The 25,511-nt window shown below is 45.6% G+C and overlaps 1 protein-coding gene across 2 annotated transcripts; it reads right to left on the bottom strand.

Annotated features, from left to right (window-relative positions):
* Positions 1-6,369, bottom strand: LOC122138132 (pollen-specific leucine-rich repeat extensin-like protein 2). 2 transcript variants are annotated; one of them, XM_042729014.1, is made up of 3 exons: positions 6,197-6,369; positions 2,266-2,362; positions 1-1,012 (listed from the first exon to the last, which is right to left on the bottom strand). In XM_042729014.1, exon 3 carries the CDS (start codon positions 1,002-1,004, stop codon positions 9-11), a length of 996 nt encoding a protein of 331 aa, XP_042584948.1. In that variant the 5' UTR covers positions 1,005-1,012; positions 2,266-2,362; positions 6,197-6,369; the 3' UTR covers positions 1-8. The 2 variants fall into 2 exon arrangements, 1 of the variants encoding a protein (XP_042584948.1); XR_006155337.1 differs by lacking the exon at positions 1-1,012 and having other exon boundaries at positions 2,285-2,362; positions 6,159-6,369.
* Positions 6,370-25,511: the final 19,142 nt, after the last annotated feature.

Here is a 25,511-nt window from a genome sequence, read left to right as displayed (position 1 = left end):
TTTTGGATTCAATCTTTTGAGTCCTTTTGGGACTTTTTTGACCCTTCTGCCCTTTCAGCACTGTGTTCTTTCTCTTGAGTCTTAGCTCCAACACCCTCTAGCATTTGAGGAGTGTTTTCTTTACCATCCTCCTTGGTAGGTCGCCGGTTTAGGGACAGCCCAATTGTCTCAAACTTAGAGGTAAGATCAGATGAAAGGGGTCGTCCTTTTGTCCAACGAGGAGCAGGTGTAGGGGATACAACCTGAGACTCAGACATAGTGGGGCTTTGGAGAAACGCAGCTGAAACCGGTCTGGGTCTTGAACCTTTAGATTGGGGGCGAAGAACAGTAGAAGAACACGCATCCTTAGCACCAGAATCCTCTTTACTGTCCTCGTTATTAAGTCCGATCTCTGAGAGAAAGCCCACTGATTTAGCACGAGTGATTGAAGGGCCAGGCTGTTTCTTCGGAGAACCAAAAGGCCATTCAGCACCAGGAGTGGAGGTCTGAAAATCAGTTTTGGGTCGAGCTGGTGAGGCTCCAAAGCTTGTTCTTCTCAGCACATCCCCGGTTTGGGTTGTTCTAAATTTGCTGGAATCAGTAGAAGCGATGGTTGGTGCTGGTTTAAAGGCCACAGGTTTGTTTGTTTGACCGCTGGGCTTCGGGACTGTTTTAAAGGCAGGTGGTACACTGGGTTTACTGGCTAGCTGCGGTTTAGGTGTGCTGGGCAGGTCTGGTTTGGAGGAAACTGGTCGACTGGGTTCAGGTTTTGGTTTTGGCTGTGGTTTAGGAGCAAGAATGGGGCGTATAGTGGGATTTTTCTCCACAGTGAAAGGTTTTGGGGTGAGTCTAGGCTTGGGACCCGGGGCAGGTTTGTTAGGCTCCGGGTGAAAAATAAGTGGCCCCTGGGTGCCACCTGAACTCTCCATCAAGCTCTTGTTGCTAGAGTCTATGAGAGGGCTAAGGTGCAGACGACTCCCAACCACACATGGCCGCCCAGCATCAACCTCAACCTGGGCAGCCATTGCACCACCTGAAACAAGAAACAAAAAAAATCCAGAGTTAGCTAACAAAAATTTGTCTTTTTTTTCCTGACAGAGAATAAATTGCAGATCACTAGGTAGGGCTGTGCAAATAATCGAATGTGATTTTCATGCGCATTTCATCAGTGAAGCAGGTTCTGTGATTAGTAGTAAATCTCCAGTACGTGCTGTTAGATGGAGCGGTATTTAATACGATTATGAAGGCGATTTTGCGTAGCTACGGCTCTGTGTAGTAAATGCCGCTCCATCTGAAAGCACGTGCTGGAGATTTACTACTAATCACAGAACCAGCTTTACTGAGAAGATGCGCATGAAAATCGCATTTGATTATTTGCACAGCCCTATCATTAGGATTTCAGTTATTATTATAGTTTCAGATATTCAACTGTATCTGGCGATAGATCACTTTCTGCACTCAATTTGGTTGTCGCCAAATCTCTTTGCTGCTCATTTGCATAAATCTAAGCTCAGTTTAACACTATTTTGCTGCCAACTGTCATGGGCTCATATTGGAAATTATATCCAGTCGCCTTATCGCAGCTCAATGCTGTCAGTGCCCTCCTATAAATTGGCGGGAAAATTCTTTAGTCAGTTGAAACCACTGACCAGTCTAAAATCCAACAAACTGAGCAGAATCTCTGCAGTATCATTTTACACCGCAAACAAATACAGTGTTCTCAGAAATGTTGTTGTGGTGGGGTGTGTCTATGAAGCTGAAGAAAAATGCTCTCTAACCCTTTTCCTCTCCTCTGCTGTGGACTTTGCCTTGGCAGAAACAGAGCTTACAAGAGCACACCGAATGCTTTACTGACACATCATTAATCACGCCGTGAGAGTGCGTGTGTGTATGGGTGTATTAAATCAGCATGATTGGACATTACCTAAAAGGGAGGGATCAATTTGCTGAATTAGGAGTCCAGACTGAGACCGGGTGTGTGCATAAAAAATCCTGCTACTACAGGCAAACACACATCTAACAAAAGGAATTCACAGGAGGATCCAAAGAGCCATAGTTGCTAATGCAATACACATGTCACTCTTGGAATCTGCGTACTAATACAAACACGTGTTCACACTTAGACTTTTACAACACACACATACTCACATTTTAACTAGAACGCAAGAGCTATTCATAACACATTCAGATGCCTGTGTAAATGCACATGCGTTTGCCATGCGTCCCTGTGCCGTTATTAAATTGTGCTTTGTCTGCAGTTTTCCAACACCACAATAAATAACTCACCTGCTTGGCTGTCAACCGTCGTCTGCAGTGGAGCCCTGGTTTCTGTGGTAACCGCAGAGTGATGTCATATCATATGGAGAGGAGGCGGAGCCAGACTCTGTTGCAGGGAACAAGCATGGTTAGACACCGTTACTTCTGCACAATTAAGGTATCAGTGTCCTTTGAAATTTTGAAGTCGCCACACATGCACACACATGTCAATGGTACAGCTTGTTGAAATTTTTGAATATCATAATTGAAAAGTCAAATGAGAATGTAACAAAGACTTTTGAGACGCAGCACAGGCTCAAACATACAAACACGTATACAAAATCTACACAATTTTTGCAACATGCAAATTAGACTCAATCAGTCTCTTTTACAAACAAATGAACACACAGAAAGCAGACACACAGTTCGAAGCCAGATATTTACCAGTACGATTGACCTACATCTACAGATTACCAAGCAAACCAAAAACATTTGATATGTCTCCTGTAGTGAAATTGTAGCTGTGTGGTTGCGCAAGGGGGACAGAAGTAGTGACATGGAAGGAGGGGGATGGCACAAAGATGAACACAAAGACGGAGAACAACTGTGAAGGAAGAAAAGGAGGAGGATCCTGGTCTGAGTGCATGGACTGGCAGTCGCTTGTTGACAGGAAACGCCTCTGCAGCTGGAATGTTTAATATCTACAACTTAAAAACCAGAGTGTTTAGGGAAGTCGTTTCTGGCATCCCATGGAGACTCATTTATACACAAACCATGATCTAGACATTAACCTAGAAATTTTGAAACAGATCTTTACACCTCTGTATTAATGTTAGCAGAACTTAAGTCAAACTGCAAATCTCAAAACTTTGAAGACTCCTTGGTAGTTATTTGTTTGCTTGTTGTTTAGTTAGTTAGTTATGGAAAAAATATGACCCAGATATTTCTTCATACTTTTTCCCCACTATACAGAAGAAATCACTGTCATAAATCAATCATCATAAAAATTAAGAACTGTCTTACTGAGCCCATGTTACAGTGAACGTTACTAATAAAGTAAAAAATTATTGGCCTAAAACTATGGTTGTTCATGCTTGTGAAGAGACATCTCATCAGTCACAACACAAAGTCTTTGTCATACTGTACGGCAATACATTGTAACTGTGTTAAATGACCATTGTTAAAGACAAACTTGACGAGTGTAAAGACAAGACAGTATTTATATACTATATATTCAAGTGTCAAAAAAAATGGCACTTCTGCTGCTGAATTTAACAATTTCAGGATATTGGTTTCAGGTACAGCCTGATAATCAGGATACTATGAATGAAACAAGTTGCTTTTTATTATTGCATCAAAGGACTTTAAAAGAATAGTTAACCCAAAAATGAAAATTTGCTGATGATTTACTTATGCTCAGGCCATCCAAGATGACTCATTCGTAGATGAGTTTGTTTCTTCAGTGGAATAGATTTGGATAAATTACATTACTTGCTCACCAGTGGATCCTCTGCAGTGCATGAGTGCTGTCAGAACGAGAATCCAAAAACATCACAGCAATCCACAAGTAATGCACACCACTCCAGTCCATCAATTAACGTTGTGAAGTATTTTTACAGAACTGGTATTTTGGCCAGAAGCGATGGTTTAAAGTTAAAATGCCTTAATGATGAATGTTTCTTACAAACACGCAGCTTAAACACACTTAACTGTAACAAGACATTCACTGATGGACTAAATCGTGTGGATTATTGTGATATTTTGAATCAGATTTTAGAGCTTTCATCTCGACGGCACATATTCACTGCAGACAATCCATTGGTGAGCAAATAATGTGATACTACATTTCTCCAAATCTGTTCTGATGAAGAAACAAACTCATCTATATCTTGGATGGCATTTTCATTAAATTCCGTAGACTGTCTTGATTTCAGTCCATTAAAAAAAAAAAATAATAATAATAATAATAATAATAATAATAGTTACTTTTAAATTCTTGAATACAATAAAAAGCATCTTGTACTTTCACTCTAGTGTTTAAGGTAAGATACTTTGACTTTTATCGTATAATTCTTACAAAGTATCCATACTTTAACTTAAGTAAAAATTTCTAAATACTTTTACATGCAAGTGGTTCTAGGACAACAAAGCTCTGAACCTCACCCTCTTTCCAACTTTGCAAAGTAAATCTCAGAGCTAAAGAAAAAAAACAAAGCCAATGTGCTTAAAAGTCAAATTAAATACTTCTGTGTCCTTAAAAATAAAACTATTTTAAGCCATAATTGAAACTCATTTTAAAAATGGTAGTGAGCGCAGGTGATTGACAAGAATGTATCAGTTGTATAGTTTTACCATCTTTCAACTAACCTGGCAAGAACCCAAATCAGCAAGGACCAACTGACTGCCCTGAAGCCTTTTTATGCCACTGTGTTTCCTGTCTTTTTTTTTGTCAGCATGTGTGCACACAACTGACACTCTGGTTCAGCCAGTTTTGCAGAAGGAAAATACCTTCCGTGCTCAATCTGAGCGACAGCACAAATGACTGAGAAGGACTGGCAGGGCTTCAGCACACACACATGAAGCTCATCACCTGAATACACAGCTGACATCATTCAGCGTATTTCTGTGTGTAAATAACCAGCAGAAAATCATTTAAAGCACACCTGCTAGGAAAACCTACTGGAAAAGTGGAATTCACAAAGAAATGTGTGAATATCAAAAAGTTAACGGATATATAATCATGCCGAATTTGGGTGAATTAACTAAGATTCAGCTGAATTTACTTTGATCAACTGCCCAGACACATACACTAAAGTTCAACATTTATTAATGTTTTAGAAAGAAGTCTCTTAAGCTCACCAAGACTGCATTTATTTAATCAAAAATACAGTTTAAAAGTAATACTGTGAAATATTTTGAAAATTTAAAATAATCTATTTTAATATATTTTATATGTAATTATTCCTGTGATGGCAAAGCTGAATTTTCAGCAGCCATTACTACAAGCTTCAGTGTCACATGATCTTTCAGAAATCATTCTAAAATGATGATTTGATGCTCAAGAAACTTTTCTGATTATTATCAAAAACAGTTATATATTTATATATATTTTCATGGAAACTGTGATTTTTTTGGGGGGGATTATTTTATGAATAAAAATTATTTGAAAAATAAATCTTTTGTAACATTATAAATATCTTTACATTTACTTTAGACGAATTTACAGCATCCTTGCGGATTAAAAAAAAAACTGATGCCAAACATTTGAAAGGCAGTTTGGATGACACCATGCTCTTTAAAGAGCAACTCATGTACTGTATGCAAATGTTTCAAGACAGAAGAAAGCTGACTCAGAAACTTGTGAGACATACAGTGTCACAAAGAAACAAAATCACAGACCATAACAAAAGATCTACAGTTTGACTAACTGTAGGAAAACTTGATTAACAACTAACTTACCAGAAATAAACAGCTACAGTAAAACTCAATGCTTATTATGAAAATAATAACAATTATACTTATAAACAAAAAATATTATTTATATAAAAATAGGAATAAATTATATAATTCTTTCTAACCGTGTAAGAAGCTTTCTCAAGATTTGACTCTTTGTTTTATTTCTATTTTGTTGACAAGCTATTACCATAATACTAATTCCATAATACGTTATTTTTCCTGAGAAAACTTCAGTTTTGCTGCAATAACTGTACATACAGTAACTAGTATTTTGGCGTAAATTATGGTTACCATGGTATATTTTGTAATGGTAAGAAACGTAAATAGCTCGCGTGTGAGTTTCTTTGTTAGCTGGTTTGACTAGCCTGCTTCATTATTCCCATTAGTCTGAAGATCAACAAAAGCAGCGTGGCATAAAGCAGGTAAACACAAACACAAATAGAAGCGCAACATTTCACTTTACGCACATTTTCGTCAACTTCAAGCAGCCGTCTGTGTGTCCCACCTGTGTGTGAGCTGTTTGGGATGTGAGCTCAACCAAACCTCGCTGCTGTCTGTCGGGACAGACCGGAGCGAGCGTCCTGTCGACCGCGGATTAACGCTCGGCTCCACCGCCGGAGAGTCGCTCTTTATTTAGGTGCTCTATCCTGCATGAATCGTACCGGGACACCATTCCTCACATCCAGTTATTTCCGCCTGGATAAACTTCAGTCTTTCTGTGAACACTATCACAGGCTGGTTCACACAAACTTCCCGAGAGAGCCGGAAGGCGGCGTGGGATCGCATTGCACGGAAGGATGGAGGATTTGTTTTGGTACGCAGGACTGGGACAGTGTAGTGGTGGGAGTGAGTCCCTGTGCCCCCTTGTGGAGGATGATAAAATAGGCCAAGACAGGATTAGAAGAAGGATATTGATCACGTGAGAGGTTTTCATTTCCTTCGAGCCTGTTGCGTGGTTGAAGTAGGAACGTGACAACTCCCAACTTCCCAACGAACTTTTTAATAATGTCAAATTAGAAGTTTTACTTAAAAGTGCATCATGTTAAATCATTATGTTTCATTATTGTTTTGTCATCATTTAAAGTACACTTATTCTGATGTGTTGACTAACAGTGACTCTAAAAGCACATCTGAAGTATTTTATATGACTTCATTATTAAAATGTGTAATTACGAATATTTAAATAAAAGTTTAATAGAAATTACATTCAAGTATAGTTTAGTTTACCATAAATGCTTGTACATTCTGCATTACACTTTAATCATGTTTCGAACGCATCAGGGGCAATTCTGAAATTATAACGACGTAATTAGGTCATACTCCAGTGTTTGTTTGTTTAAATTGTGTCCTCAGTTTTGAGGGTTGTGTATGGGATATGGGTGTAGTGGTTTTTTGACAGATAAAAGACCATTATTACTATTTTCCACAATTATGCCATCACTTGATGCATGAAACAATGCACAGCAAATTCGGTGGTGTTAAAATTTCAGTGTAAGGCCTTATGGTGTTACAGGTTGCATCCAAAAAATGAAAAATGCTGCCTTCGGAGGATGCATTCCAAGGTAGGAAGGCATCAAGGCACGTCAGAAATTCAAATGTTAGCTTCAGTTCCGGTCTCCTGAGATGCCTTCATCGGGCCGATTTTTGAAGGCAGCATAGATGTATCCTTCACTGCCTTTGATATCCCACAATCCCGTGCGTTCCATTCTGCGACAGTTAAGATAAAAAATAAAGATGGCATCTGAAAGTTGCGTCGTTGGTCAGTTTGTGTTTAAAGTATGTTTTTGATCAACTTTTCCCCCTTTTGATGTCATTTCTAGCGAGAAATTAATATTGCAGTAGTGAAATATTTGCTTAGTTATCACCAAAGCTCTCTATATGCCTCAGAAGTCTGTTTGAAATCCGTTTCATGAGGTGCAAAAACACTGCATGCAAAGTCATTGCCTCATACGGCAGCGAGGCAGCAAGTCAGCTGCCTAAGTTTTCGGATGCAGCCACACTGCCACAGTGTTCAAATAAAAGTGTACGTTTACTGTAATAAACACCAGCTTGTGTGAAATGGTGCCCCCAAGGGGTGCAATATTTTGGTGTTGCGCTTCCAGTGTTAATTGTACATACGAGAACTTGAAGTAATTGAGACAGTGCAGTCCGACTCCACATTTGACAATCTACCCTGTTTGGAAAAATGGCAGCTCTTTCAGTGGAATTGTGCGATTGAAAGCAAAACACAAAACGTAAACTAGCATTAGTGAGTCACATTAATAGCCTGGCAGGCTGTGTCTTGTAACGTTATAGTTTTAGTGAAATCGGAAATTTCAAAACATCAGAATTGCGTTATTTATTGTATACATATATGGCTTTATAGAACTGTGCTTGAAGTACACATTTATGGTCTTTTCTCTATTCAATACAAGATAAAACCACAGGTAAGACTTACAATCCTGATTATGTTTGTTTTAATCAATTAAATGACGGCCAGTCTATTTTAGAAAGGAGTTTCATCAATATAGTGTATTGTTGTCGTCGCCGCCGCCATTTTTAAAAACGTGAAATATTTCTAACGTGTTGCAAATTCTCCTCCTGAAAAATAACATAGAACATTCGTTTATTTGAAAAAGTAAAAGTAAAGTTGTTAAAAAGTTATTATAGAGGATACCTATTTCTGAAGCAGCGCACTTGAATGTTAAAGCTGTTTAAAACATTCAGGTTTTTTGTAACTTATTTTATACATTTTGTAATTGTTAGTGAAAACTGACGATTTCATATATGGCCGTATAGGCTGTTTTTTAATTGAATAATTTCAATTTGTGTAGAAACTTTGGCGTGAAGATCTACGCTGGTTCTGTGCTATTTTACATACAGGACATTTCAGTGGTCATGTTGTTGGCCATTTGAAACTGCGCTTGAAGCACACAATTATGGTCTTTTCTCAAATCAGTGCAAGATAAAGCCACAGGTAAGACTTACAATCCTGATTATGTTTGTTTTGATATATAAAATTATGGTTTATACTGTTTTATATTGAATATATGTGAACTGTTGATTTTTACTCATTTAAATTTTAAAAGACAATCAATTTTACGTTTTAAAATTTCCCCTAACTGTACTGAAATTGCACTGAGCTGTGACTTAAAAACAGAGGTACAAAACGAACCATGAATTTTGTGTACCGTTAAGCACCACAGTAAGCATTAGTAAATTTCTGATACAAAGACAGCTTTCCACTGTATGCTTTTTTAAACGTGTCATTTTGTTTTGAAGCAAAACATTGACAGTGTGCTGTTTAAAGTGCAGTACCAACATCACAGAAAGTACATAAAGCTTACTGGATCATCTTATGATTCTTTAATCAAGGATGGTAAGTGCTCCTAAATGGTGATATCTGGCTAATAATTGTAATATGGTTTATGCATTTCATTGTTAATAACAAATCTTTTATTTAAGTCTTTCCCCACTTTGATGCTCAGGATATTTTCTTTTATGAATATAATATGAAAGAACAATTATAATGTAAAAGCAGAAACACTGCTTTTAAACAAAAAAACGTTTATTCTATATTCATTATTTATTTTTGTCACCTCTTACATGTGGGTAGGTTAGGTTACTAAAAAAACAGCCCCAGATCAGATTCAGGATTTTTTTGTCAATTGTTGTAAATTCTGTCAATTTCACAATCACAGAAAAATCTGTGAATTTGGGGGAAATGGTTAAGAATTTTTTGCATGATGGATGAGCTCTTTTATTTAAATCTTTTTTCCTGTTCACCTGTTTCTGTTCTGTAATTTCCATTTTGTCTTTCCAGTCAAGCAGAAGTTTGACATCTCCACAGATCATAAGGTTTATTGAGCTGACAAGACTGGAACAGAAGTAGATGAAGATGTTTTTGCTGACATTATTGAGCAAAAGCCTGACATTCTTTGGATGGTAGTTGAAGCTGTGGCAGGTATGAAAAGATTTATTTATATTAGTGCTGTCAAATGATTAATCACATCCAAAATAAAAGTTTTGTTTACATAACATATGTGTGTATACTGTGTATATTTATTATGTGTATATAAATTAGTGGTGGGCATAGATTAATTTTTTTAATCTAGATTAATCTCACTGTAATCTTCGAATTAATCTAGATTAATCTAGATTAAAATGGCTCATTTGAATTCTGCCGAAGGCATTCAAATTATGTTCAGTAAAATGTACTTGTTAGTAGTGATAGAGCTGTGCTGCACTCAAACATAGTAAGTTTGACGACACTCTTCCCCTGCGCTACATTGCTTGGCCCGGCATCTTCCGCATTAGCTAAGGGATGCTTTGTGTTTAGGTGGTAGCCTACTTGAGACAGGAAGAACTCCTACAGTAAACTAATTCCGCATTGCACAAGTTGCAAACAACCTTACGCCTGTTTCACACATACTCCGTCTGCAGTGCGTACGCGTTGCATTTTTTTTTTTTTTTATGCACCCATGTCAACGGATTCCAGCGTTCACGCGGTTGCGGTCCGTCAGTGCGTTCCAGGAGCGGTGCGTCTATACGTTTAAGTACCGAGTCTATTTTTGCTGTGCTGCATGCACTGATTAAATGACAGCGCATTGTTCGCCGGTTAAAAATTAACATGGATTTGACAACGGAAATTGCGCAGTAGGTATTTCACAATAATGTATACTAATTAAAGCCTACTGTGTTTTCACATGCAACACATGGGTTGGTTTTTGGCTAGGTTTAAAACAAGAAAACGAGCACCTTTAGATAAACGAGGCAAACATGATATAGCCTATGCACTTTTTATGGAAGCAGAAAAACAAAGTTCATTAAGAATCGTGCGATTGCTTGTAATAAAGATTTAAATGCAAAAGGCACAAGATGTCGACTGGTTTTCTGTCAGCGGTGCTTTAATTTTAATATTTGCCATATCCCAACAAGAAAAGTAGGCTAATTGTTGTGTTTAAATGTTTTGTCGCTTGCTTGAGCAGCTTATTATACAAACCTAGAAGTCAAATGCAATATGTTGTTTATATTTATTAAGTTTAAACTAATGTCTATGATTATGAAAGATTGTTACTGGTCTGTGATAAGAGTCATTTTTTTTTAACATGGTTTGAAATATAGAATAATGAACAAATGTTGTGTTTGTGGACTAAACAGTTGCGGATCAGTAGCAGACTGCAAACGCGTCCTGTGTGAATGAAAGCACAATGAGTCCGTGCAGCTTCTGCAACCACATACGTAACGCACACGGACTGCAATACGCACACTGCAGACGGAGTAAATGTGTGAAACAGGTGTGAGTCTTGTCAGTTTTTTTTGGGAAGCTTGTACAATTTCACAGTAGGCATACACACCAGGTTCGAAGACTCGTTCTCCCGCCTCCTACAGTGCAATTCGTCTAGGTATACATCCGCGCTAAACTATCACAGTTGAAAGTCATCATAGCTTGCGTAGTATAGACCCACTCCCAACCCACTTTGAGAATAGATTAACGGCGATATTTTTTTTAATCGCCAGATAAGAGTCTCACGTTAACGCAGCACGTTAACGCCGATAACGGCCCACCACTAATATAAATACAAACACATGCATGTATATATTTAAGAAGAATATGATATGTTTGTATATTAAATATATTTATATATAATATAAAATATAAGAATTAAATATATAAATGTATATACATGTAAATATTTTCTAAATATATACTTTATGTGTGTATTTATATTGTGACACGTGTCCCGAGCTCTCATCAGCATCGCCCTGGAAACGGAGCAGGCTTGTTCTTTATTGATGTGTTTGCTTTTGAGGTCCACACCTGCGCCCCATCATAAATAAACCCTACAACCCAGCACAGAGGTGAGAGATGTCTCCACAAGACTCGGCTAAAACTTGTCTTTCCCTTTGCCCACAGAGAGCAGCGTGTGACCGCCAGCCCCCCCAACCACGGGAGAGCATGGCCCCACACTGCACCAGTGCACCGACAGCCAAGACGCCGAGCACCGAGCACCAAACCGCCTCACAGCAATGCCTATCACCACCCTTCCTATTTAATAAAATCCATCCTTCGGGGAACTTACCCTCCTCCCCGAGTCGTGTCCTCCTTCACCCCGCCACACTGGTGGAGAATGCTGGTAGGACAGTGAAGAGGACACTGACGATCCCACCCCGCACCGTGTGCTACGAATTGGACTGGTTTGGGTTGACTTTTTTGTTTTTTCCCCACGTTCCTTACCTCACGTGATTTTTCTGGTTCCCCAGGTGGCGCTCCTCCCCCAACGATGGAAGAGCTGTTGAAACACCTCACCGAGGTGAGCATCCGCCAGCAGCAAATCGTGGAGCACATGGCCGCCCGGCAGGGGAAACCGCGGACGTGAGTTTGGCCAGCGCTCTGCCTCGCCACAGCCCCCGCGAACTCCGCTACCTGACCCCCGTGTCCAGGCAACCCAGCTGCTGCCCCGGATGACGGGCCCACCCGATGATGTGACGATGTACCTCCAGATGTTTGAGACCGTAGCCACTCGGAGGCGTGGCCCAAGGAGGAATGGGCGCGCATTGTGGCACCGCTGCTCACGGGAGAGGCTCAGCGAGCGTACTTCGCACTGCCCCCGGAACAAAGCACCTCCTACGAGGATTTACGGAAGGAGATCCTAGGACGGATGGGGTAGTCTCCGATCAGCGCTGCCCAGCTGTTTAATGAGTGGACCTTCGACCCTCGGCAGCCGGCCCGGGTCCAAGCCGCTAGCCTCTCCCGTTTGGCCCAACACTGGTTGCTGGCCGGGGGTCCCACCGTACACCAGATAGCGGAGCGCGTCGTGGTCGACCGCCTCTTATGTGCTCTTCCCCGCCCGCTGCGGCAGGCCGCCGGCATGCGGAACCCGGCCAATGTGGATGAACTCGGCGAGGCCATAGAGCTGGCGGAGGCCACCCAACACCGGGAGGTAGGGGAGAGAGCGCCGCCGTTTCCCCGGAGGGTGGTACAGGAGCGACGCATGCCGGAGGGCACCCAGTGTCCGGTGAGCAGGCCGGCGGTTCCCGGCCCACAGGATGAGCCCATGCCCACGGAAGCTTCCAGCTCCCAAGGACGACCTTGGCTGGCGGGTGGCGCCGTGCACACCTAAAACGCACCACGGGCGGAAGTAGGGATAAATGGCCGCCCGTTCCTCACCCTTCTGGACTCCGGCAGTGCGGTCAGCCTGGTCAAGACATCGATACTACCCCTGCAGACCGAGGCCAAGACCAAGCTCCCGATCACCTGTGTGCACAGTGACACCAGAGAAGTGCCTGCGCTGGCCAGGGTTCGACCGCCTACTCGCCGCCGTCACCCAGCCCGCCAGCCCAGCCGGGAACCGCCCAACCAAGAAACCCAGCAGGAAAGCCAGAAGACGTCCCGTGCTGCTGGCCTCCGACAGCCCCAGGGGTGGTGAGCCGCCCCGTCCTCCTCCTAACCTCTATTTTGACTTGTTTCAGCAGGTGATCGGGGCCGGGGGTTTCTCCAGGGAGCAGCACGAGGACGATTGCCTCAAACACTGCTGGGCTCAGGTGAGGGTGGCCGAAGGAAGGAAGCTCCAGCTGGCACCCCACCCAACACCCCACTTCATCGTGGAAAACGGCCTGCTCTACTGTGTCGCCCAGCGGCGGGGGGAGGAGAAAACCTTGCTGGTGGTCCCGCGCAGCAAGACGGAAGCGGCGATCGAGATCGCCCATCCAATGGCAGGCCACCTGGGAGCCCAAAATACGGTCCAGCGCCTCCGTGACCGGTTCCACTGGCCGGGCCTAGAGGCTGAAGTTCGTCGTTTCTGCCAGGCCTGCCCAACGTGCCAACAGACGTTGCCTCGGACCCCTCCCCCCAACCCGCTGATACCGCTGCCCATCATAGTGGTGCCCTTCGAGCGGATCGGGATGGATTTGGTGGGGCCGCTGCCGAAGTCCACCCGGGGGCACGAACACATCCTCTTCATCAGGGACTATGCCACCCAGTATCCTGAGGCCATCCCCCTCCGTAAAGCCACCATGAAGGCCATAGCCCAGGAGCTATTCACCTTGTTCAGCCGGGTCGGCATCCCCTCCCAGATCCTGACTGACCAGGATACCCCCTTCATGTCCCGGATGATGGCGGACGTTTGCAAGCTCCTCAAAGTCCAACAACTCCGCACCACGGTGTACCACCCCCAGACCGACGGGCTCGTCGAGCGGTTCAACCAGACCCTCAAGCAGATGCTGCGACCGAGTGGCGGACAAAGACAAACAGGACTGGGACCAGATGCTCCCCTAGGTGCTCTTCGGCATTCGAGAGATCCCTCAGGCCTCCACGGGCTTCACCCCGTTTGAACTGCTCTTCGGCCGACAGCCCCACGGTCTTCTCGACGTTGCCCGAGAGGCCTGGGAACAACAGCCGGCGGTACACCGGACCACCATCGAACACGTACCTGAGATGAGGGAACGGATCGACAAAGTAATGCCCATCGTCCGGGAACACCTCGTCAGGGCACAGCAGGCGCAGCAACGGCATTACAATTGGGCGGCCCAACCACGGGAGTTCCAGCGAGAAGACCACGTCCTGGTGCTGGTGCCCACGGCTGCCTGCAAGTTCTTGGCCACCTGGCAGGGTCCCTACACCGTTACGGAAAAGGTCGGCCCCGTTACGTACCATGTACGGCAGCCAGGTAGAAGGAGGGAGGATCAACTTTACCATATTAATCTGCTGAAGCGCTGGGTCGGGACCGGGCCCCAGCTCTCCGCCTACACCAGCTCGACTCCTGTGGTTGTCGATATGGACCCCCAACTCTCCGCAGCCCAGAAGTCGGAGCTGCAGCACCTGGTCAGTCAGTTTCCAGATGTGTTCTCCCCCCAGCCTGGGTGGACCCACGTCTTGGAGCACGACGTCCGCACACCACCGGGGACCATCGTCCGGCAGCGGCCCTACCGTGTCCCGGAGGCTCGGCGACACACCATTGAGGAGGAGGTACAGGAGATGCTGAGGTTAGGGGTAATTGAACCATCACACAGCCCATGGTCCAGCCCCATCATCATGGTTCCAAAGCCCGACGGCACCCTCCGCTTCTGTAACGACTTCCGCCACCTGAACGAGGTCTCCGAGTTCGACTGTTACCCCATGCCCCGCATCGACACGTTACTGGACCGATTGGGAAGGGCCCGGTTCATCTCCACTCTCGGCCTTACAAAGGGCTACTGGCAGGTCCCCTTGACGGATCAGGCGAAACCGAAAACGGCCTTTTCTACCCCAAGTGGCCACTGGCAGTACCAGGTCCTTCCCTTCGGCCTACACGGGGCCCCGGCCACCTTCCAACGGCTGATGGACGTCCTCCTCCGGCCGCACCAGGCCTACGCGGCGGCCTACCTCGATGACCTGGGAGGACCATCTGGAGCGGCTGCGGAGGGTTCTGACGGAACTATGCTGGGCTGGCCTGACCGCCAACCCCCGGAAGTGTCATCTGGCCCTCGCCGAAGCCAAATACTTGGGGTACCAGGTGGGCCGCGGCCTCATCAGACCTCAAGAGAAGAAGGTGGCAGCTATCCTCTCCGTGCCGCGGCCCACCTCCAAAACACAGGTGCGGGCCTTTTTTGGGGTTGGCGGGGTATTACCGCTGCTTTATCCCTAACTTCTCCTCCTTAGCTTCCTTCTCCCCTGACAGACCTGACCAGGAAGGGGCAGCCCGGAGAAGGTCCTGTTGTGGACACCTCCGAGACAGAAGCAGCGTTTCCACCGGATCAAGGCGGCCCTCACCACCCGGGAACCGGTCCTCTCCGTTCCCCCGACTTTCAACCACCCCTTCCTGCTGCAGACTGATGCGTCAGACACCGGGTTGGGAGCCGTCCTCTCACAGGGCCACGACGGTGAGGAACACCCGGTGATGTTCATCAGCCGAAAGCTGACCCCTGCAGAACAGCAGTACGCCACGGTAGAGAGGGAAGCGGTAGAGAGGGAAGCGTTGGCCGTCAGGTACTACCTCCTCGGCCACCACTTCACCCTCCTGACCGACCACGCCCCCCTGCAGTGGATGGCCCGGGCTAAGGAGACCAACGCCAGGGTGACGCGGTGGTTCCTGGCGCTCCAGGACTTCAACTTCACTGTGCAACACCGAGCGGGGGCGGCCAACGCCGACGGACTCTCCCGCCTGTTGGTCAGCTTTCGCAGGTCTGTCAGGCTCCACTCCCCCCCCGCCCTCCAGCCTCCCCCCCCCCCCCCCGCCCTCCCGCGATCTCCCCGCTTCTCCAGAGGACTAGGACGATGCTTGGGGGGTGGAGTGTGACACGTGTCCCGAGCTCTCGTCAGTGTCGCCCTGGAAAACGGAGCAGGCACACTGCTGCACCTGCTCCTCATCACGGGCTGAGCAGCCACACTGCTGCCCCCCATCAGACGCTGCTCTGATAAACCCTGCAAACCCAGCACAGAGGTGAGAGATGTCTCCACAAGACTCGGCTTAAAAACTTGTCTTTCCCTTTGCCCCAGCAGAGAGCAGCGTGTGACCGCCTCCAGCCACCCCACCAAACACGGGAGGAGCACGGCCCCACACTGCACCAGTGCACCGACAGCCAAGACGCCGAGCACCGAGCACCAAACCGCCTCACAGCAATGCCTATCACCACCCTTCCTATTTAATAAAATCCACCCTTCGGGGAACTTACCCTCCTCCCCGAGTCGTGTCCTCCTTCACCCCGCCACAATATATACATAATAAATATACACTGTACACACACATATTATATAAACAAAACTTTTATTTTGGATGTGATTAATTGCGATTAATCGTTTGACAGCCCTAATTTAAATGTATGTGTATGTATATGTGTATATATGCTTTTTTTCTAATTTTATATTAGATTTTAAGACTCTCCTGCACACACAAGCTATGCATCTTCAAATGAGACAGATACACCATCACTTCATTCAGTTGCATCATCGTCAGATACACAGCCATCAGACAGCGATGGTCCTTCCTTCCCACCTAAAAGAGCTCGTTCTGATGACCATTTGCAAGAAACTAAGGAAGTAATATATGTGCTTTTGCTATATATGTGCCACTTGCTGATGAACTTGTGGGGTTGCAGGCTCGTCGCAATCCTACTAAAATGTCAATGTTGTTTTCTTATATGATTTTTCTTAGATGATTCTTTTTGTTTGTTTTTAAGCTTGTGAAAAGTGTTTTAGGAAAAAAAGCCTGCTGGGGAGAAGATATTTCAGGAATACAAAACAACTGGGAAAGTCACAGATTCCACAAGACGGATTCTTGTGAACGCATTAGTTGGAGACATGATTGATAAATATGGGTAGGGTAAAGGATGTTGTTCCCTTTCCTCTGTTTAAATATTTTGACAATACAGTGTGTGAATAACCATTCTAACTACTCAATTAAGCACACTTATTTACCAAATATAACAATGTAGCTTCATTTTTGTTTAGTTAGGAGTATTCCACCTAAGAAGATCAGAGTTAAATATGCAATTGGGACTGTGACTCAGTTTCCCTCTCTCAAGGATCCCTATTCCAGAAAGGCTATGTGAGTTCCCTATTTTACTGTTAAAATGATTTTTATTTTTTTAGTAGGGATGCATGTTATTATTGGCATGCCATATAATTATCACTACTATTTAGAGTGTCTTTTGTGGTCTGTTTATATATTTCATTTATAAACGTAAAACTGTCTTTCATGTAAGTGCTGTAATTTTAAAATTTATTGCTTATATTGTAGGGACACTTCTATGATGCAGAAGGTAACTCAGGATATATAGCCTGGAGACTGAAGACAGTTCAACGTAACAACCACTGCAGCAGAACTACTTCTAATGATAAATGTGAGAGGAGGGGTCCTCGAACCGATAGAGTGTTTTCCACAACAGAAAAGCAGCTAGAAGGAGATCGCTGTCAAGAAGCCATTTCATTTTTGAAACATTGTTCAAATCCAGAACAAGTTACTGCAAAGATGATATCTACCTTCCAGTATCGCCAGAAAATGACCCATGATCCTGAAAAATCATAATTTGTTCTTTCCTTATTTCCAAGGTTTCTTGACACAAAAGGACTTGTTAGTGTTGCACATAATAGGTTATTGTTATCCAAAATTGAATGGACTATTTAGCTGCAACACTTGGTAATGTAACTAATTATTTTCTTGCTTTTAACTTTATACAACTTAAAGTGCTTCAAGACTTTGACAGACCTGCCAACATGTATGCATTTTTCGTACTCGGCACGCATTTTGACCCATAAGTACGCTTGTACGATTCGCTGCTCTCTAGGTACGCATTTTGTTGCTTCTCGCATTTCGCCGATTTCAGTTTCTATGCAATCTATGATGCTGATTCTGCCGCTGAGCCACAGCTTGTAAGTGGAGTGAAAAGCTTTCGGCCAATCAGAGCGCTGCATGTTAACCCACCACCCACCTGCCCTCCTATCCACAAGCTTCGCGCTCAATTCAATTCAGTCACAGTGCCTCTCAAGCAAGCCAGACTGGCCGGATAAGATACCTAGGCTTTCATGCCATGGCTGAACCACCACAAAAAAAGGTTCGGAAAACACAAAGATTTTTAGACCGCTATCGTGAGAGATGGCCTTGCCTCCAGATGTCCAGGGCTACCTCATCATGCGTTCTGCATCGTCTGCAAGACGGACGTCGACATCAGTCACCAAGGGGCAACAGGTAACGAACACACAGTCAGTCCACACACAAATACTCCCCATCCCCAGAAACATAATTATATTAAAAATAAAAGGATGATGAGAAAAAAACGTTCATGGTGTCAATAGGCTAGCTTATCAAACCGGCCATCCTTCCCATTAGTTGGGGATTTTAGTTGGCAGTTAGAAAAGTGGTGGAATGGCTAGAAATCTAGAAGGTTTTTAGACAGGCCAGGTGCTGATTAACGTAAGATAAAGGTAACAGTTAGGCTGTTTTTAGCCTAATTGAATTTATGAACATTAAAAAATGACCTTGGACATCATAACAGGCAGTCCAGCTGTGACGAGCAACAGTTCAGTTCACGCGTTCATGTAGGCTAACATGCAGGCAGGGTGGCGCTGCCAATAACGCACCTAAAAGCTGTCACAAAGAAACCGGCAAAAAGTAGTAATGATTATGAATAATGTCAAATATAGAAAGTAGACTTTTAATTGTTTATTGATAAACAAGTGTTTTCTGTGTCGACTGCAAAGATAAAGTTGACGATGCCGTCTCGTGATCTTCACAGTAGTGAACGCGCCAGAGAAATGCACATTTCATACGGATTAACGTTACATAAGCAGAGAGCAGTCCGTTTTCTTTCGTTTTGAATTGTCATGTTTAAAATTAGACAGGTCTGTGAGTCAAGTAGGCGCTGAGTTACGGTTAATTTATGAGGTGAGCTCCAGTTCAGGCGCTGGTGCCTCCGTGTCGTGATTATCTCTTGTCTTGCCTATATATTACTTTCTTATTTTATTAAATCCAGGCAATTGCTTGATGAAACATTGATTAAAATGAAGATACAATTTATACAAAATGAAATTCACTTTAAAGAAAGGCTTTGTGCTTTCTTTTTGAGGTCTCTGTGAAAGTTGTAAAGCAACTTTTAGTGCCGTTTTCAGAGCCCTCACGTCTGTAACATTGTTTTTTCCTCATAAATGCGAACACGAAAAATAAAATAAAATGAATATTTTATGTTCTGTGGAGAACCAACCCTTTCTTCCCCCTACCTCCAGTGGGTAGTATTACTTTTGGTTTGCGCAGTGTAATTCAGAAGGATAAGTGTAACCTGGTCTTACTCTCATCTTTAACACATTAACTACTTAGGCCTATTTATTAGCGCACCTCCGCCAGCCCCTATTGGTTAGACTAACAAAAAAAATGGGGGCACAAAATATTGGACAGGATATAAAGACAAACAACATTTGTGTATTTTCAATACATGTACAGCCATTCCCATCCACTTCCATTACCAGCTACACAGTAATAATAATTTATTGTAATCTAGAAGGTACTAGTGATGAGCCAAACAATGTATTTTAATGTAATTACGTTTTACGTGGATCCTTTGAATGAATTTTGAATGTTGATGTGTGTGTAACGCAATTCATAATATTTGTAAAACAACATTGCAGGAATATAACCCCCCGCCCCTCTCCACCTACATTTTCAGATTGCAGACGCCATGTGAAGGAACAAAGCAGCAAGAAACTGGAAAAGTGTCCCATTGCCCTCAGTCCCTAAGATCACCACAAAGTTTTTTTGGAGATCAAGATCTACGGACCATCAGGGGCAGAAACACTTTTTTTCGAACTTTATTGCTGAGAGCACTATGTGCCAGTGTCTATAGCTGGACCATGCTGGGACCATTATTTAAGAGAAGATTTTTCCAGATAGTCAAATTGCCCAGCAGTACGGCTGTGCCCGAACCAAGACAGCAGCTATATTAAAACACACTTCGTCCTCAAATGATAAAACAGGTCATCAGTGACCTTATGTGCCATTTCCCCATTTCAGCATTGCAACCGATGGTAGCACAGACATGGATGATGTCAAGCTTTATCCCTTTGGGGTTGTCCGTGTCTATGATCGTCCCAGTGGGTTTTGGAAATAATAGTTGTAGTACTCCCTGAAAATGTGTTGAGTTGTAGAGAGTCTACTGGTGAAGGGATAGATACAATCTCATTGACCAGGAACTAAACAAAAGTGAAAAATACCATGGGGACAATTGTGGTAAGCTTTCTCTGCTGACAACGCCTCTGTGTCATAGCAGGGGTTGTAAGAAAAGGTGTTGCAGCCATTCATTAAGTCACAGAATCCCCAAAATTTACATGGTCGGCTGTGTATGCCACCTAATCCATTTATCTGCGGAAAAGGCTTCAAGAAGTCTATGTATTGACATTGAAGACATGCTCATCTTGATCTACTACTTGACTACTACACCTTGACAAGAGTAGCAAGAGGAAAGCTTTGCTGCAGTGACCTACACATGACATGCTGTGCGACACTGATGTGAGGAAGATTTTGAAATTATGCTCGACCAGATGGCTGGCTCTTTGGCAAAAATGTGTCAATCGACTCCTCCAGCAGTGGGAAACCTCCTGACTCTGTTTTTTTTGCTGAAGAGGCAGCATGGGAAGAAGGCAGCTAAACCTCTCACATCCTCAGCTCATTCCCTCTCTGAAGAGCCCAGCTGCCCCTAAGCCCTCAACTCTCACACCTACCTCGGGAAAGCTTGCTGTCTCAAAGACTTTGTCCTCCAGCTTTTTGAAGACCAAAGTCCACCAGAGAAAGTCCAAGACCGGACCAAGCTCCACACAGCAACAGGCAGGGCCTACACCAAAACGGCAGCAGACATGACCTACAACCAAACAGCTGCTGGCAGGACTAAGCACTCCACAGCAGTCAGCTCAACCACCTAAGGGGTTTGACTTAAACCAATTTGTTTTTAAACAAAAAGAAATGGGGCAAAAAACAAGAGGGATCTGTCCAAAAAGAAAACAGAAAAGGAAAAGAAGATAGAAAAAACAGAGGTCACAAAACCACAGAGGTTGTATGCTTTCTTGACTGACCCACTTTTTAAAGAGAGCTATACCTTTATTTGAAACCGCAAATCAGAACCTGCAGAAAGAAGAGCCATGTGTGCCCATATTGATGCAGATATTGGAGCTACAGTTGCAAAAAATGCTTTTGGCCTTCTGCAAACCTGAGTGGGTGTTGTGGAAATGATGGAAGAAGTAAAGAGAGGATGCCCCAACCCACACTCTGTACAAATCCAGTGAACACCCAGCTGCCTGATGATGAGCTGTCAATTGGACATGGACACAAAGACATTTATCAAAAGTGAAGCTAACTTACCTCTTGCAGCTTTCTTCAGGGATATAAGGAAATATTTTACTGCAGCTGTTGAGTACATGCTCTCTAAATTCCCCTATGGGGACGAATTGTTGCATCATGCTGCTGTAGCTGATATAAGCAGACAGCAAACAGCCAAATTCTCCTCACTGACATACTTCATAGACAGGTTCCCCTGCTTCTTGGGAAATGGTGTTACAGTGGATGAAGTGGAGGAGGAGTTTCGGCTCTTTCAGTCCTCCACCTTGAATGCTTTCTGGCGCCTCAGGACAGTCACGATCAGTGTCTCACGTGCCTGGGCATTGAGCACGCTGAGCAGGTGTTCGTGGACGGTGCTTGTTCTCCTTGTGGGAACTTGACTGTCTCAGAGTTACATCAAGACTCCGCTACATCAAACGTGGCGGCGTGCCTTTGCCGCGATCCAGTGTTCGTCTTGGTAACCGGGGTGATGCTGCTTCCGATGGATTCAGAGGTGATTTGAGGGGGGTTGTAGTACTCATAAAATTTCTTCAAGGTTGGCAGGTATGCTTTGAGTTACTATTTGGAGTAGAGACTGCATCTAAACTTCTTGAGAAGTGGGACTCTACTCTGAAGCAAAAAGTCATTCAAGAAGCCAAAAACCTCCCCCAGTCACTGCTTTTGAGTTCTCTGATTCAGTCTGCAGAACACTGCAACACCAGTCAAGGTCAAGGAGGTACAGGCAGTTCATTATGTATGCTAATCAAAGGCAAAGATAATCATTTTATGTGTATATAAAATAGCTTATGTATATTGGTATATGATTATATATATTTGTTTAGATTGCCCACACTCGTTGGCTCTCTAGAGACAGTCGTTCGTAGAGAGCAGTCACTACTGTGGGTACAAGATCATCGCTGGACAGACAGCCACACCAGGAGTGTGTGGTGGCCAGCTCCCCTGTGTGCTTCAGCACAGAGCATTTCTCTAAAAAGAGCAAACACGGGTGATCGCGTCTTTATAAAGATGTCTTATCACCCGTGCGTTTTTGGATGTGGTCGCTTTCTGGCACCTCAGGACGGTCACGATCACTGTCTCACATGCCTGGGCATTGAGCACGCTGAGCAGGCGTTCGTGGACGGTGCTTGTTCTCCTTGTGGGAACTTGACTGTCTCAGAGTTACATCAGAGACTCGCTACATCAAACGTGGCGGCGTGCCTTTGCCGCGATCCAGTGTTCGTCTCGGTAACCGGGTGATGCTGCTTCCGATGGAATCAGAGGTGATTTGAGGATCATGGTGGTGGCTTCCTCAGATGGAGGTTGTCACCCCTCAAGCACTCCGCAGGCGGTATGGCAGCCGGAGGAGCAGTCTGGGCCCTCTACAGAGTAGAGAGAGCCGGCCGTTTTCTTCGGTTCGCCCCCTAGAGACCAGATGTCGATCACTGCATCGGAGGGCGAGCTCTCTCTCTCTGGGGATGACGACTTGGCTGCGTTGTCCCCTTCGGGTGTGACAGCGTTGCCCGAGCCAGACCCAGAGATGACGGCCATGCTGTCCCGGGCCGCCAAGAAGACCCAGAGATGACGGCCATGCTGTCCCGGCCCCCGACCCTTCTAGGCTGGATAAGTGGTTTCTCGGGTGGAGCAGTCAGTGCCCCTGCAAGTATTCATTAGGCTTAACTGGCAGTGCTTACAGAGCTTGTGGGGAAGCAGCTTCTGCTCTTCATGCCATGTTACTGCAGGTCCACCAGGCCAAACCACTGTAAGACCTGCACAAGGGTGGTCACGACCAGGCAGTTCTACACGAATTGCGTGCTCCAACGTACCTTGCGCTTTGAGCAACGAAGGTGACCGTGCAGTCCCTGGACCATGCGATGTCCACATTGGTGGTCCAGGAGCGCCATCTATGGCCGCGTCTGAGAGAGAGCAGGATAAGATACAGTTCTTGAATGCTCCTGTGTCCCAGACCGGCCTCTTCGGCAACGCTGTCGAGAGCTTCGCCCAGCAGTTATCGGATGCACAGAAGCAGACTGAGGCAATTAAGCACATCCTGCTCCGGAGGAAACCTACTGCTTCCGCTCCGGCTGCAGCCCCTCAGCCTGCTCATCGCCGAGGGCGCCCCCCTGCGGCCGCCCGTGCTCCCGCGCAGCAGCAGCAGCCTTCCACCAGGCAGCGTCGTGGAGCCCCTCGGAGTGATGATTGCCTGTGCAGCAGCAGCAGCCTTCCACCAGGGAGCGTCTTTCAACCCGGTCGCAGGCAGGACGCCCAGCCCGTCCGGAGACTGCTCAGCGGGAGATGGTGACTGCACCACTCCCTCCCCCGGAGGAGGGCCGGGTGGTGAATCCTTTGTTTAATTATGTTTTTGTTCCGCCGCTCGACACTGTGCAACCAAAACTTCAATAAAAGAGCAGTTTCCTCTCTGGGTCTCAAGAGGAGGAGAGTTGTGAACTGTGCACCACAGCGGCACTTTCCTCCTCCTCTCTCACCAGCGGGCAGCAGTGGGTCACCCAAGAGTGCCCCTCCTGCCCATTTGTGGTACCAGGTACGGGCTGTAGATTCAAGTCCCCACTTCAGGTCGTCACACGACAGGCGGTCACAAGCCCCAAGCCGGGAGCCTGCCTTTTCTCCCGCACACGGAGGAATCAGGTGAGTGTTACACTTCACACCCAGACTCTGCCCTCTGCTGTCACAGGCCAGGCCATCACAGGCCTCGGGTCGAGTCCCTGTGTTCCACCACGCTGACCCACCGCGGGTATGTCGGTGGCTCCGTTGGTTCCTCTGGTACGGCCTCTCGGAGCCTGGTTAGCACTCCCTAGTCCATCTCGGTGGCTCCTGCGGACCATCAGACTCGGCTACGCGTCCCCCCAGGTTCAGAGGCATCCGGTTCACTTCAGTCAAAGCTGTCGATGCCCCTGTCCTGCGCTGTCTTGCTGGCGAAGGACGCAATAGAGCCGGTCCCTCCAGCCGATATGAGGTTGGGGTTTTACAGCCCTTACTTCATTGTGCCCAAGAAAACCGGTGGGTTATGACCGATCTTGGATCTGCGGGATTTGAACCATGCATTTCACAAGCTGCCGTTCAAAATGTTGACGCAGAGATGCATTTTCAAATGCATCCATCCCCAGGATTGGTTTGCAGCAATCAACCTGAAGGATGTGAACTTTCATGTCTCAGTCCTCCCGTGGCACAGGCCATTCCTGTTGTTCACATTTGAGGGTCAGGCATATCAGTACAAGGTCCTGCCCTTCGGGTTGTCCCTGTCACCTCGCGTCTTCCCCAAAGTCGTAGAGGCAGCCCTTGTTCCGCTCGGAGAACAGAGAGTCTGCATTCTCAACTCAATCTCGATGACTGGCTCATATTCGCACAGTCTCGCAATCAGTTGTGTGCACACAGGGACTGGTGCTCAGCCATCTCAGCCCGTTGGGTCATCGGGTCAACTGGGAAAAGAACAAACTCGTGCCAATGCAGAGGATCTCTTTTCTCGAGCATTTAGTTGGATTCTGTCAGCCAGACACCCAGCCTCACCCAGGAACATGCTCAGTCGGTGCTGAACTGCCTCAAGACTCTGTCAGGCAGGACGGCAATCCCACTGAAATGTTTTCAGAGGTTCCTGGGGCATATGGCTGCAGCTGCAGCGGTAGTCCAGCTCAGTCTGCTCTATATGAGACCGCTTCAACACTGGCTTCATGGCCGAGTCCCGAGGTCAACACTGCGACCATTGCGTATATCAACCGGCAAGGCGGATTACGCTCCCGTCGCATGTCGCAAATCGCCTGCCACCTCCTCCTTTGGAGTCAGAAGCATCTGAGGTTCCTTTGTGCGATCCACATCCCGGGAGTGTTCAATCAGGCAGCCGACGAGCTGTCTCAAGCAGCACTTCCAGGAGAGTGGAGACGGCACACCCTGGTGATTTGGAGTCAGTTCGGTGTTGCTCAGGTAGACCTGTTTGCATCTCCAGAAACCACCCACTGCCAGTGGTTCTACTCCCTAACCAAGGCAACGCTTGGCACGGACGCACTGGCACACAGCTGTCCCCAGGGCCTGCGCAAATATGCGTTCCCCCCAGTG

The sequence above is a fragment of the Cyprinus carpio genome, chromosome B8 (assembly GCF_018340385.1).
Source record: "Cyprinus carpio isolate SPL01 chromosome B8, ASM1834038v1, whole genome shotgun sequence".
Classification (NCBI taxonomy): Eukaryota; Metazoa; Chordata; class Actinopteri; order Cypriniformes; family Cyprinidae; genus Cyprinus; species Cyprinus carpio.
This window is presented reverse-complemented; position numbering and strand designations above follow the sequence as displayed.

Coding starts and splice junctions, on each gene's coding strand:
- LOC122138132 (XM_042729014.1), bottom strand. CDS start 1,004: ATGGCTGCCCAGGTTGAGGTTGATGCTGGGCGGCCATGTGTGGTTGGG.